Here is a 12,962-nt window from a genome sequence, read left to right on the forward strand (position 1 = left end):
ACACCAAAGGAGTCTACAGAGTTAACCAACCCTGTGAACTAGTTTGATAACTTGTCATTGTAAATCTTAACAGTGATGTTAGGTAAGTCGGAAGTTTGTGGAGCAGGGCTTGGAAACAAAAAGAGTGTAAGGATGTGATCTATGTTACTTCAAAGAGGTCCAGCCAACCTTTTGGTAAAGAATACAGTGATGAGTAATAATACTGTTTTCTGTGATAAAACTGAAGGCGCTTTGAAAAACGGCATCAAGGTGTTTAAGAGTAGAGGCAGCTGCACTTTGATAAATACACTGAACAAAAATATAAATGCAACATACAACAATTTCAAAGATTTTACTGAGTTACAGTTTCTATAAGGAAATCAGTCAATTGAAATAAATTAGGCCCTAATCTATGGATTTCAAATGACTGGGAATACAGATATGCATCTGTATACCTTTAAAAAGACAATTAAAAGTAGGGGTCTGAATCAGAATACAAGTCCGTACCTGGTGTGACCACCATTTGCCAAATGCAGCATGACACATCTCCTTCGCATAGAGTTGATCAGACTGTTTATTGTGGCCTGTGGAATGTTGTCACACTCCTCCTCAATGGCTGTGCAAAGTTGTTGGGTATTGGCAGGAACTGAAAAACGCTGTTGTACATGTTAATCCAGAGCATCCCAAACCTCCTCAATGGGTGACACGTCTGGTGAGTATACAGGGCATGGAAGAACTGGGACATTTTCAGCTCAAGGAATTGTGTACAGATCCTTGCGACATGGGCCATGCATTATCATTCTGAAACATGAGGTGGTGGCGGTGGATGAATGGCACGACAATGGGCCTCAGCATCTCATCACGGTATCTCTGTGCATTCAAATTGCCATCGATATAATACAATTGTGTTCGTTGTCCACGTCTTGTGCCTGCCCATACTATAACCACATCGCCACCATGGTGCACTCTGTTCACAACATTGACATCAGCAAACCGCTCACCCACACGACGCCATACATGTGGTCTGTGGTTGTGAGGCCAGTTGCATGTACTGACAAATTTTCTAAAATGATGTTGGAGGCAGCTTATGGTAGAGAAATGAACATAAAATGTTCTGGCAACAGCTCTTGTGGACATTCTTTCAGTCAGCTGCCAATGCATGCCAATTGCACGCTCCTTCAACTTGAGACATTTGTGGCATTGTATTGTGTGACGACAACGTCACATTTTAGTGGCTATTTATTGTCCCCTGCACAAGGTGCACCTGTGTAATGATCATGCTGTTTAATCAGTTTCTTGATATGCCTCACATGTCAGGTGGAGGGATTATCTTGGCAAATGAGAAATGCTCACTAATAAAGATGTAAACAAATTTCTGCACACAATTTGAGAGAAATACAATGTTTGTGGGTATGGAACACTTCTGGGATATTTTATTTCAGCTCATGAAACATGGGCCAGCACTTTAAATGTTGTTTATCTTGTTCAGTGTATTTTTCAAGCCAGCATAATGTGACTTGTGGAAGTCCACAGGACTGAAAATGGATGAATGCAACAACTATGTCAACCATGGCTAGGTTTCCATCCAATTGGTGACAGATTTTCATGCTAATATAACAAATTCTGCATAAAAACAATAACTATGCAGAGCTGAGATTGAGCAGAGATTGTTGTATGCAAAGCCAGGCACACAAAAGAGCCCTGGAAAGGCCAATGACAAATTGTAGCCAGAAGGACTACTGTACCCTTAAGGGATCTGTGGGAGATTATATAATTGGATCTTGAGTTGTATTATTTGGACGGTTGATACAGGTTTATATTGGGACAGCTGCCTCACGGTTACCCCTCACTTTTTGTGAAATGGAAAATGAATCACACACACAACCAGTCCCTTGTTTAATGCCATGATAAATGCTATTTTTAACTCCATGGGACTGGAACATGGGCATCACAATATGGTGATGTGGCAATATAGATATATATGAGACATATGATGGTGTGTATAGACATTATGGACAGTATATAGGATGAACCTTGACTATAATACGGTATATACATATGAAGTGGGTAAAACGGTATGTAAACGTTATTCAAGTGACCAGTGATCAATGACTATGTACAAAGGGCAGCCATCTATAAGATGCAGGGTGGTGTACCGGGTGATAGCCGGCTAGTAACAGTGACACAATTTCAGGGCAGGGTACTGGGCGGAGGCTGGCTAGTAGTGAATAGTCAACAGTCTAATTGCCTGAAGATAGAAGCTGGCTTTCAGTCTCTCGGTCCCAGCTTGGTTGCACCTGTACTGTCTCCACCTTCAGGCCGTGGTTCAGTTGGCTGATAGATAGAAGCTGGCTTTCAGTCTCTCTGTTTTTTTGTGTGATGTGCCATAATGTGTTTGAATAGTAGCTGCTACATCAGGGTACTGTGGTCATAGAGGGTAAAGGATACTGAGTTGGAGAGATTTCACCTTCAGTCTGGCCAGTAGAGGGTCTCAATCCAAAGCATGGAATCCCTTTACTTTTATAATACTGAAGCGCTTAGCTTACAGATAAATGGGATGTCTGGAAAAGACTTGCTCTTTAAGCTCTTTAATGAGTGGACCTTAGCAATGACCTTGGTAGGAAAAACTCATAACTTCCAGCAAATTGAACATTTTAATAGAACTATTATTATTTTTTTTACATTGCTCCTACCTAGAATTGGATTCTTTGCAAATAAAGTTGACGTAGTGGTGATTGTCTTTTTTAGCTTTTGTTTCATCAAAACAAACATTTCAATTGGAGAAACCTATCCAAATTTCCTGGCTTAATATATGACAGTGCCAAGTAGAATGTCAGAGAATTAGATGGTTGCTGATGCAGAGTAACCTTTCAATTACATCCTCATTTAGTCAGTCTAAATTCTGCTAGTTGACAGGCTGAACCATATCATTATTTTAACAAGATCTGAAATATATAGGCACTTTGAACAAAGTGAGATCAAAGAGGGATCAATGGTCCAGTAGATGCTGTGAATGGGAGTGTGAATAACCCTTGTTCTGCTCAGGTCAGCCTCTTGCTACTGCAGCTTGCTCATCTCATACAGTATTGTTTTTTTTACAGCAGCAAATCGCTATGGCCCTGATTCCAACCTGAGTTAAGCGCGTGTAAATGGAACGTTATTCCCTTTATATGCACTTCTCTTTCTGTGTATTCTGACCTTGAACTTAAGCATGGTACTAGGGTGCTATTCACTTGCCATTAATTTTGGGTTTAGATGGAATAAATGGTGTGGCAGAGGTGTGCCTACAGATATGCAATTTTCTGACCTTTACTTAATCCCCTAATATTTCCACCAACTTTACGCATGACGAAACCATGAATAAGGTCCAGCGAACTACCAAGTGGAAAAATAATTGACTTTATTTTTTCAGATAGAAATAACGCTATTGATAAGAGCTAGGTAAATGAGTAATCTGTTTGGATAAGGGAATTGTAAATATAAATGACACTTGTTTTTAGATATATTTTACCTTATCGCTGGAGAAGTGAAACCAGTCATATGGCAGCAAACTGAAGCATATCAACTTTCTCACAGTAAAGTTTATGAAATGCTGTGCCATTATGCAGAATAAACATTTTACAGCCTTTTAACTGGCGGGGATGGGCACTCTCAAATGTTGTAATTACAGGCTACCGCAACTGTCTAAATACCACGATCAGTCTCGACCCTCAGTAGGCCTAATAACAACACATATTCAACTGCCAATTGACTGTTAGTTCCCTTCAGTTGGTATAGCCTACATTATCATTCCATTCCATTGTTTAGTTTGCCTTCATTTGCTTCCTTTGTGAACTCCATCACAGACGTGTGGTTGTTACAGGGATCATTCGTAATAGTTAATGAAATTGTTATGGAGCAGAGCACAGACCAAGACCGAACAGTTTGAACCAGACACTTGACTATGTCATCACATAGTTCCATGGCTAGTGCAGGCAATAAATGAGAGTTTAGCCTGCTATTATACACTATTCTCCCTATTATAATTGTATATACATTACCTTGGGTTAAACATTTTCTGAATGACTCAAAGCACCATTTTATATTCATCAATATCTTTCATGTGTAAAGGCTCTCCAAACCAGTTCTCTTTTTAATGATTCATACAACCCTAAAATGTACCTAAATCATTAACATGAGTATTTTTTAAATCGACCAGTTGGTGTTGAAACGGAGACGAATATGCATATATTTAGATGACTTTCTTTCATTAATCCCTATTTTCTGAACCCGTTCTCTCAATGTATTCTAGTCTGTAGACAAATTTCTAATTAAAGGCACACCATCTTTAAAGGGATGGCTTAAGATAAATGTACTGAGAAGTGCGTAGGAAAGGCAAATTCCTAAGTCGGAATGGGTCTCTTTATGATTACTGTTCAGCCTTTGAGTGAAAGAGAACAGCCGATAATATAACTTCTGTACATCTGAGGACTGCGTTATTGCAATCGTCAGTGGAAGGTCTTCCAATGACATTTACCTTTTTGTATTCTGACAAGGAAAAAGCATACTGGCAATACATTCAACCAAAGCGCATGTTTAGGGAACAAACTGAATGGAAAAAGTGCATTCTTATTTGATTTCCTTTTTCCTCTGAGAATGGCTAAAAATATTGTGTATAAGTTCAGCAAAGTAAGATTGTAGAACTGAGCAACATGATTGAACAAACATAGGTTGCATTCAGCCAGTTAATCGTTTTTGTTTCCCCACGAGACACGTGGGGAATTCTTAACTTTGGTATGAAAGGTTGTACAATCACATTTATTTATGAAGCCCTTCTTACATCAGCTGATGTCAAAGTGCTGTACAGAAACCCAGCCTAAAACCCCAAACAGCAAGCAATGCAGGTGTAGAAGCACAGGGGCTAGGAAAACCTCAATAGAAAGGCCAGAACCTAGGAAGAACCCTAGAGAGGAACCAGGCTACGAGGGGTGGCCAGTCCTCTTCTGGCTGTCAAACGTTCAGATGACCAGCAGGGTCGAATAATAATCACAGTGGTTGTAGAGGGTACAACAGGTCAGCACCTCAGGAGTAAATGTCAGTTGGCTTTTCATAGCATCTCTACCGCGCTTGCTGTCTCCAGAGTTGAAAACAGCAGGTCTGGGAGAGGGAGCCCGTCCGGTGAACAGGTCAGGGTTCCACACCCGCAGGCAGAACAGTTGAAACTGGAGCAGCAGCACGACCAGATGGACTGGGGACAGCAAGGAGTCATCAGGCCAGGTAGTCCTAGTGCTCAGGTCCTCCGTGAGAGAGAATATACCTAAATTCACACAGGACACCAGATAAGACAGGATAAATACTCCAGATATAAGACTGATTCTAGCACCCCCAACACAAACTATTGCAGCATAAATACTGGAGCCTGAGACAGGAGGGGTCAAATGACCTACCTACCATGGAAGTGAGGAGGAAATTAAGAAGGCAGGAACCACATGGAATAAGGTCAAGAAAACCACCCAGAACAGAGTTCCCTGGAGATGTACTGCTGGCTGAGGACCTAATCTGCTGAAAGGGAAAAGTATGTCGTCATAATTAGTGAAGAATGTCTGTTGCAACATACAATCACACCATCTCAAAATGAATGTCAAGCACATCTGCAGAGCTAAATGTTTGCCTTTATCACCATGAGGAAAATAACATCTGGCAAGGTTAAATTCAAACGAGAGAAGACATTCAGTGGGAACAGCATAGCACATCAAAGCAGACGAAATACCAATACTTACTAATCTTTCCACATTTCTCTGCCACACTGAGTAGTGTGATGCGTTATGAAGAATATGGCTGGACTCATTCACCAAAGGAAAGGGAGCACTGCCACAACCTCGCTCTCCAACCAAGGTGCATGAACTGAAGAGCAAACTAAAAGGGGAGATTCAGCAACTATTGGAGGACAATGGAAGTCAAAACATTACAAGTAAAACCAGTGTTTCGGCTTTTGGCCATCGCATTAGTTTTACTTAACTTCCATTGTCCGTTAAATAGTTACAATATCTCCCCTCTAATTCTGAGGACATTCACCAGTGTGTGTGAACCTCCTCTTGAAGGCAGTCAGTCGGGGGTTGCAGCTGACAGTAAGTTTAACCAACACTTCACTTCAGTTAAAATAAACATCCTCTGCAGAAAGGTTTAACCTCATCTCAATTAAAAGGCATGAGTCATAAAGGTAATGTGTCACATAGGCTTTCAATGACCACAAAATAAGCCCCCAAAACAAAAGGAGAGAAAAGGCATGCTGTCGAGCTTGCCATTGCAGAATTATAACTCCTGGGGCACAAAGCTAAAAGCAATGACAAAACCATAAAAGCCCTCTCACAGACAGGTTTTATTTATTGTTTTATTAACATCGCTTAAAAAAAAGGCTAAAAGCAAAATAACAAAAAGTTGACGATGTCGCAATTGCAACCATTAATTTCAAGGATAAATGTTAACACTAAACAAAATTAGTTAATCTGTTTATGTCAAGCATTAGATTCATTTATATACAGAGGATTCGGTACGTGGGGGTCCCTCCATTCTTCAGGTTCATTCAATGATTTCAGACGAATCCCTATCAGTCTGATGAACTGGAAACAGAGCAGAGCCGAGTGAAATGAAACACCTTCAAAGCAGAGTTGTAAGTTCTACTTCACATATTTCTCCATGAATTTCTTGTGGAACTCGGAGCGCAGAGTGTCGTTGACGAAGCGTTTCTCCCTGCGTGCCTCATCCACTCCCTTTGCACAGTTCTTGAACACTACATCATCGTCCCACCTTAGAGAGAAAGACAGGAGAGGATATAAAACAACTGTCATCCACAGCCATGCCCCAGGCAGTTGTGTTTGTGTGTGTTTACCTCCGCTTGACGCTGAAGGCAGTCGGGGTGGGGACTATCTGTTGCTGCTGCTGCTGCTGCTGTCCTGCCAGGTTGAGCAGAGGATTCCCACTCAGGATGTTCTCCATGCGGATCCTCTCCTCCTCAGCTTTCTGCTCCCGCTCCTGGTACAGGACACGAAACGTGGACAGAGGACCAGGTGCAAAGCTCTCATTGTTGCCAAGATCAATACTATAGCCACTTTCTGGTAGGCCTTAATAAAAGGCTCAAATAGTTGCTTGCAAGCATCTCAAAAATCAACAAAAAAGGTAGACTCAGGACTGTCCCTTTAAATATATGTAACCACTCTGAAATTCATAGACAGAGCTATAGATGCAAGGACTGACCAGCCAATATATCAACATTAGTTTCATGCATGTTTTGAGGCATTTACTCAAATCTTATATTTTGGGTTCTGATGGGGTTTGACAGTTGAATCCATATGTATATATCCAAGTCAGAAAATGTCTGACCAGGATTATACACTATAATGACGAAAGTATATGGACACCCCTTCAAATTAGTGGATTCGGCTATTTCAGCCACACCTGTTGCTGACAGGTGTATAAAAATCGAGCACACAGCCATGCAATCGCCATACACAAACATTGGCGGTAGAACAACCTTACTGAAGAGCTCAGTGATTTTCAACATGGCACCGTCATAAAAGTCAGTCCGTCAAATTTCTACCCTGGTCAACTCAGTGCTGTTATTGTGAAGTGAAAATGTCTAGGAGCAACAACAGCTCAGCCGTGAAGTGGTAGGCCACACAAGCTCACAGAACGGGATCAGTGAGTGCTAAAGTATGTAGCACATAAAAATAGTCTGTCCTCTGTTGCAACACTCACTACCAAACTGCCTCTGGAAGCAACGTAAGCTCAAAAACTATTTGTCGGGAGCTTCATGAAATGGGTTTCCATGGCTGAGTAGCCGCACACAAGCCTAAGATCACCATGTGCAATGCCAAGTGTCGACTGGAGTCGTGTAAAGCTCGCTGCTATTGGACTCTGGAGCAGTGGAAACGCGTTCTCTGCAGTGATGAACTCGAAGTCCGATGGCCGAATCTGGGTTTGGCAGATGCCAGGAGAACGCTACCTGCCAAAATGCATAGTGCCAACTGTAAAATTTGGTGGAGGAGGAATAATGGTCTGGAGCTAAAAAAAAATAATGGTACGAGCTAGGCCCCTTACTTCCAGGGAAGGGAAATCTTAACGCTACAGCATACAATGTCATTCTAGACTAGTCTGTGCTTCCAACTTTGTGGCAACAGTTTTGGGAAGGCCCTTTCCTGTTTCAGCATGACAATGCCCCGATGCACTAAGCGAGGTCCATACAGAAATAGTTTGTCGAGATTGATGTGGAAGAACTTGACTACCTGCACAGGGCCCTGACCTCAACTCCATGGAACACCTTTGGGATGATTTGGAACGCTGACTTAGTGCAAGGCCTAATCACCCAACATCAGTGCCCGACCTCACTAATGCTCTTGTGGCTGAATGGAAGCAAGTCCCCACAGAAATGTCTCAACATCTAGTGCAAAACCTTCCCAGAAGAGTGGAGGCTGTCATAGCAGCAAGGGGGGACCAACTCCATATTAATGCCCGTGATTTTGGAATGAGATGTTTGGCTAGCAGGTGTCCACATACTTTTCAAACAAAACAACCCATTAATTTAGCAGGTCAATTGAGCCCTATTCTCTACTACTCAGCAATACCGGAGTAAGCCATTTGCACTTGGCTGGACTCAACTGGCACGACTGTGACCTTGCAGCTATTGACTATCTTGTAGTGACTCGTATCTCTGCATGGGAGGCCTTACCTTGCGTTCCTGCTCCTCAGCCCGCTCCTTCTTGATCTTTTCCAGTTCAGCCAGCAGAGCTGCAGTGTCATCATCATCACTGTCCTCAGAGTCATCATCTTCCTCATCATCCTACACCCAAAAACATAAAACAATAAAAGGTTAGCGGCTGAGCTTTCAAAAAAGAAGGGAAAAGAAGCACAGACTTTAATGTGACAGGTGGATGAACATCTGGCACCTACATCAGTGAGGGGGTCGTCTGCATCAAGGTTGGCAGCAGGAATCTGATCTAGTCTGGGCCTCTTTGAGGACGAGGATGAAGATGTGGTGTGTTCTGAAAATTAAAAAGAGAAACCACAATTTCAATGATACTTGCTTGAGATGAAAGCCCCTGCAGATGACTCATGCCAACAAAAAAGAACCTTTGGGCATAATGGTATGTCAGATGCTAAATCCTCTTGATCTTTTTTTACACACAGAAGACAATATTTTACGTTCAGGTCAATCTTTACCTCAGGTCTGAGTTTATGTGTATGCCTGGATACCCACCTCTAGGTCCCCTCTCTCTGGTCTTCTCCCGGACAGCAACACGCTCCCTCTCCTCCAGCTCTCTGCGGAAGTCACGGGCACGCACCTCCTCGGGGGCATCCTGGGTGGGCTGTCTGAGGGGATGAGACAGGGACACAGTGAGACATCACTCTACCTTCAACCAGAGGGACCTGTTCCCAACTACTGGTGCAGTGCAGCACTAAGCCATATGGTATGGGGAAAGACTGATGCCAAGATGTCAAAACACAACAAGAATAGGTTTTGTTACTTGTGTCACTCACCTGTATTTGATCTTTGTGTGACCAGGCAGATCTCGGCTTGAGTACTGTTTGGACAAGGCACTGAGATCGCCCTCTCCCTTCCCTCTCCCTCCTCTCGCTGGCTCAAACGTTGGTCTCGCGGCTGTTGTCATTTTTGGTAGCTCTAAAAATAGAAAACCCAAAGAAATATAGCTAGCTAGCGAGAACATAAAGGGCAACACATACATAGCTAATCTGCCATTATCACATCAAATCACGTGACAACGTTTTTTTTAATGTCACGTTTACATAACTCAATACATATTTAGTTAGCTAACTCGCCATGATGAAACAATCAAACGGTGGACGTCTGAGATACGTTAGCTAGCTAGTAGTACTGTACTTAAACAGACATCTAGGCTAGCTAGTTATATGGCTAGCTAACCAGCCGACACAGCTAGTTAGTAAAGCAAATTTAATAACGATTTCAGCATTGCATGGAATTTAGTACAAACGTGGTATTGATTATTGCTGTGCAAACACCAGCACACTCGTCTACACTAGGTAGTAATTTATGAGTACCGGGGTTGTTAGCTAACAAGCTGGCTGCCAGCTAACGTTAGCTTTACTATCTTTTCAGCGAGAAAAATAACAGTCATACAGTAACCAAAGCTACAAGTTTACTAAAATAATAAACTATATTTCTATTTTTAAAAATAAAACCAACTAGCTAGCAAGCTAATATGGAATAATGTCGAGGAAATGTACCTTTTTCCTCACACTATGAGGAAGAGAAAGGGCCTTTAGATGTAAACAGTGACGTCACGTCGTCCTTCTTCTTCTGTGGGTTTTATCGCGGACTACAACCCCAAAAGGTGTGTTGCCGCCACCAACTGGACGGGTTGAAACGTGACGTTACGCCGTGTGCGAAATGTCCTTTCGTAGGATAGCCGGAGCCAAAGGCATTAACATTAATGACTTAGGTCGGGTGATTGGTGAGCCTTCTTGAGTGTGTGACGCCTCAACAGAAGCACTTTTACCATTCTACAAACTGTCCGTATTTTGCTTTTTGTGCTTTCAAGAAACTGGGAACAAAAAACGAGGTCAAGTCATGATGTCGGTGATCTTCAAGTCGGAAAGTTGGAGATGTAGAAAGATGCCTGAGTTTCCAACTTCGAATTCCGAGTTAGATCTGAGCTTTTTTGTATATATTTTGTTGAGTTCCCCAGTTATCTTGAATGCACTTAAGTCGGAAGTCAGAGATTTCTGAGGTCCCAGTTGTTGAACGTTTTTACCTCTGCATTTTTTTAACCTAGGTGCAATCTGAATGAGATGGTTGCCAGTATAGAGTACCACAGTATAAGTCATAATACCCATAACACCTCTAGCGGTCAAATAGGGAAATGGTTCCAATCGTTTTTCCACCATTCATTTTTCCAATAGGGGATTTTAGAAACACTTAAAATAGTAAGATGTCACTGACAGATATGGCAGCTCTGCTTCTAGCGCCTAAGCAACTTTGCAGTATTTTGTTTTTTTTGGTTTGTTATTCTTACATTATTAGGCCAGAAAATGTTTTGTGTAACTACATACAGCCGGAAAGAACTTTTGAATATCAGAGCAGCGGTAACTCACCAGCGTTACGACCAGGAATACGAATTTCCCAAATTGGATAATTTGTTCGTAGCCCCTAGGGCAATTGAACTTATTCCAGAGGCAGCTCCAAAACACAGCCAGCGGAGAAGAGGTATTCAGAGTGGATTTCTAGTCCGACTCAGGAAAAGTGCACACCATCCACCACTTCCGAGTATATTACTCGCTAATGTTCACATCCCCGTTCATACATACTGTCCCCGTTCATACAGCCATCTGGGTTCTCAGTACATCGTGCAGACAGGAATAAAGACCTCTCCGGGAAGAAGAAATTCAGGGGTGTATGTTTCATGATTAACTACTCATGGTGTGATTGTGATAACATACAGAAACTCAAGTCCTTTTGTGCACCATACCTAGAATACCTCACAATCAATTGCCGACCGTATTACCACCAGAGGGAAGCCAATACCACGATGGCCGTCAAAGAACTACACTGGACTTTATGCAAACTGGAAACCACATATTCTGAGGCCACATTTATTGTAGCTGGGGATTTTAACAAAGCAAATTTTGGGACAATGCTACAGAAGTTCTACCAACACATTGACTAGTACTCGCGCTGGGAAAACATTGGACCACTGCTACTAAACTTTTCAAAATGCCTTCAAGGCCCTCCCCCGCCCTCCATTCGGCAAATCTTATCACGACTCCATTTTGCTCCTACCTTCCTATAGGCAGAAACTCAAACAGGAAGTACCTGTCCTAAGGTCTATTCAACGCTGGTCTGACCAATTGGAATCCATGCTTCAAGATTGTTTTGATCACGCGGACTGGGATATGTTCCGAGTAGCCTCTGAGAATAACATAGACGAATACACAGATACGGTGACAAAGTTCATCAGGAAGTGTATAGGAGATGTTGTAACCACTGTGACTATTAAAACCTACCCAAACCAGAAGCTGTGGATAGATGGAAGCATTCGCGCAAAACTGAATACACGAACCACCACATTTAACCATGGCAAGGTGACTGGGAATATGGCCGAAAACAAACAGTGTAGTTATTCCCTCCGTAAGAAAATCAAACAGGCAAAATGTCAGTACAGAGACAAAGTGGAGTCGCAATTCAATGGCTCAGACACGAGACGTATGTGGCAGGGTCTACAGACAATCACGGACTACAAAGGGAAACCAGCCACATTCTGGACATCAATGTCTTGCTTCCGGACAAGCTAAACACTCTTCGCCCGCTTTGAGGATAACACAGTGCCACCGATGCAGCCCGCTACCAAGGGCTGTGGACTCTCCTTCTCCGTTGACGATGTAAGACATTTAAGCGTGTTAACCCTCGCAAGGCTGCCAGCCCAGACAGCATTCCTAGGCGCGTCCTCAGAGTATGCGCAGACCAGCTGGCTGGAGTGTTTACGAACCTATTCAATCTCTCCCTATCCCCAGTCTGCTGTCCCCACTTGCTTCAAGATGTCCACCATTGTTCCTATACCCAATAAAGCAAAGGTAACTTAACTAAATTACTATCGCCCCGTATCACTTCTATCATCATAAAGTGCTTTGAGAGGCTAGTTAAGGATCATATCACCTCCACCTTACCTGACACCCTAGACCCACTTCAATTTGCTTACCGCCCCAATAGATCCACAGATGATGCAATCGCCATCACACTGCCCTATCCCATCTGGACAAGAGAAATATCTATGTAAGAATGCTGTTCATTGACTATAGCTCAGCATTCAACACCATATGGCCCTCCAAGCTCATCATTAAGCTCAGGACCCTGGGTCTGAACCCTTCCCTGTGTAACTGGGTCCTGGACTTCCTGATGTGCCGCCACCAGGGGGTGAAGGTAGGAAACAACACCTCCACTTCGATGATCCTCAACACAGGGCCCCACAAGGGTG

At 42.7% G+C, this 12,962-nt stretch overlaps 1 protein-coding gene across 1 annotated transcript; it reads right to left on the reverse strand.

Annotated features, from left to right (window-relative positions):
* Positions 1-6,324: 6,324 nt before the first annotated feature.
* cwc15 (CWC15 spliceosome associated protein homolog) lies at positions 6,325-10,358 on the reverse strand. Its single transcript, XM_024431528.2, has 7 exons — positions 10,219-10,358; positions 9,493-9,634; positions 9,212-9,324; positions 8,905-8,996; positions 8,684-8,794; positions 6,848-6,990; positions 6,325-6,765 (listed from the first exon to the last, which is right to left on the reverse strand). Exons 2-7 carry the CDS (start codon positions 9,621-9,623, stop codon positions 6,636-6,638), a joined length of 720 nt encoding a protein of 239 aa, XP_024287296.1. The 5' UTR covers positions 9,624-9,634; positions 10,219-10,358; the 3' UTR covers positions 6,325-6,635.
* Positions 10,359-12,962: the final 2,604 nt, after the last annotated feature.

Source organism: Oncorhynchus tshawytscha, linkage group LG09 (genome assembly GCF_018296145.1).
Source record: "Oncorhynchus tshawytscha isolate Ot180627B linkage group LG09, Otsh_v2.0, whole genome shotgun sequence".
NCBI classification, from domain to species: Eukaryota; Metazoa; Chordata; class Actinopteri; order Salmoniformes; family Salmonidae; genus Oncorhynchus; species Oncorhynchus tshawytscha.

What these genes read in the sequence shown, in the direction of transcription:
- cwc15 (XM_024431528.2), bottom strand. Translation starts at nt 9,623, where the DNA reads ATGACAACAGCCGCGAGACCAACGTTTGAGCCAGCGAGAGGAGGGAGA. An exon ending in CACACAAAGATCAAATACAG is followed by an intron (nt 9,325 to 9,492) that starts GTGAGTGACACA and finishes TCATCCCCTCAG; the next exon opens with ACAGCCCACCCAGGATGCCC. An exon ending in CTGAGGAGCAGGAACGCAAG is followed by an intron (nt 6,991 to 8,683) that starts GTAAGGCCTCCC and finishes GTCCTGTACCAG; the next exon opens with GAGCGGGAGCAGAAAGCTGA.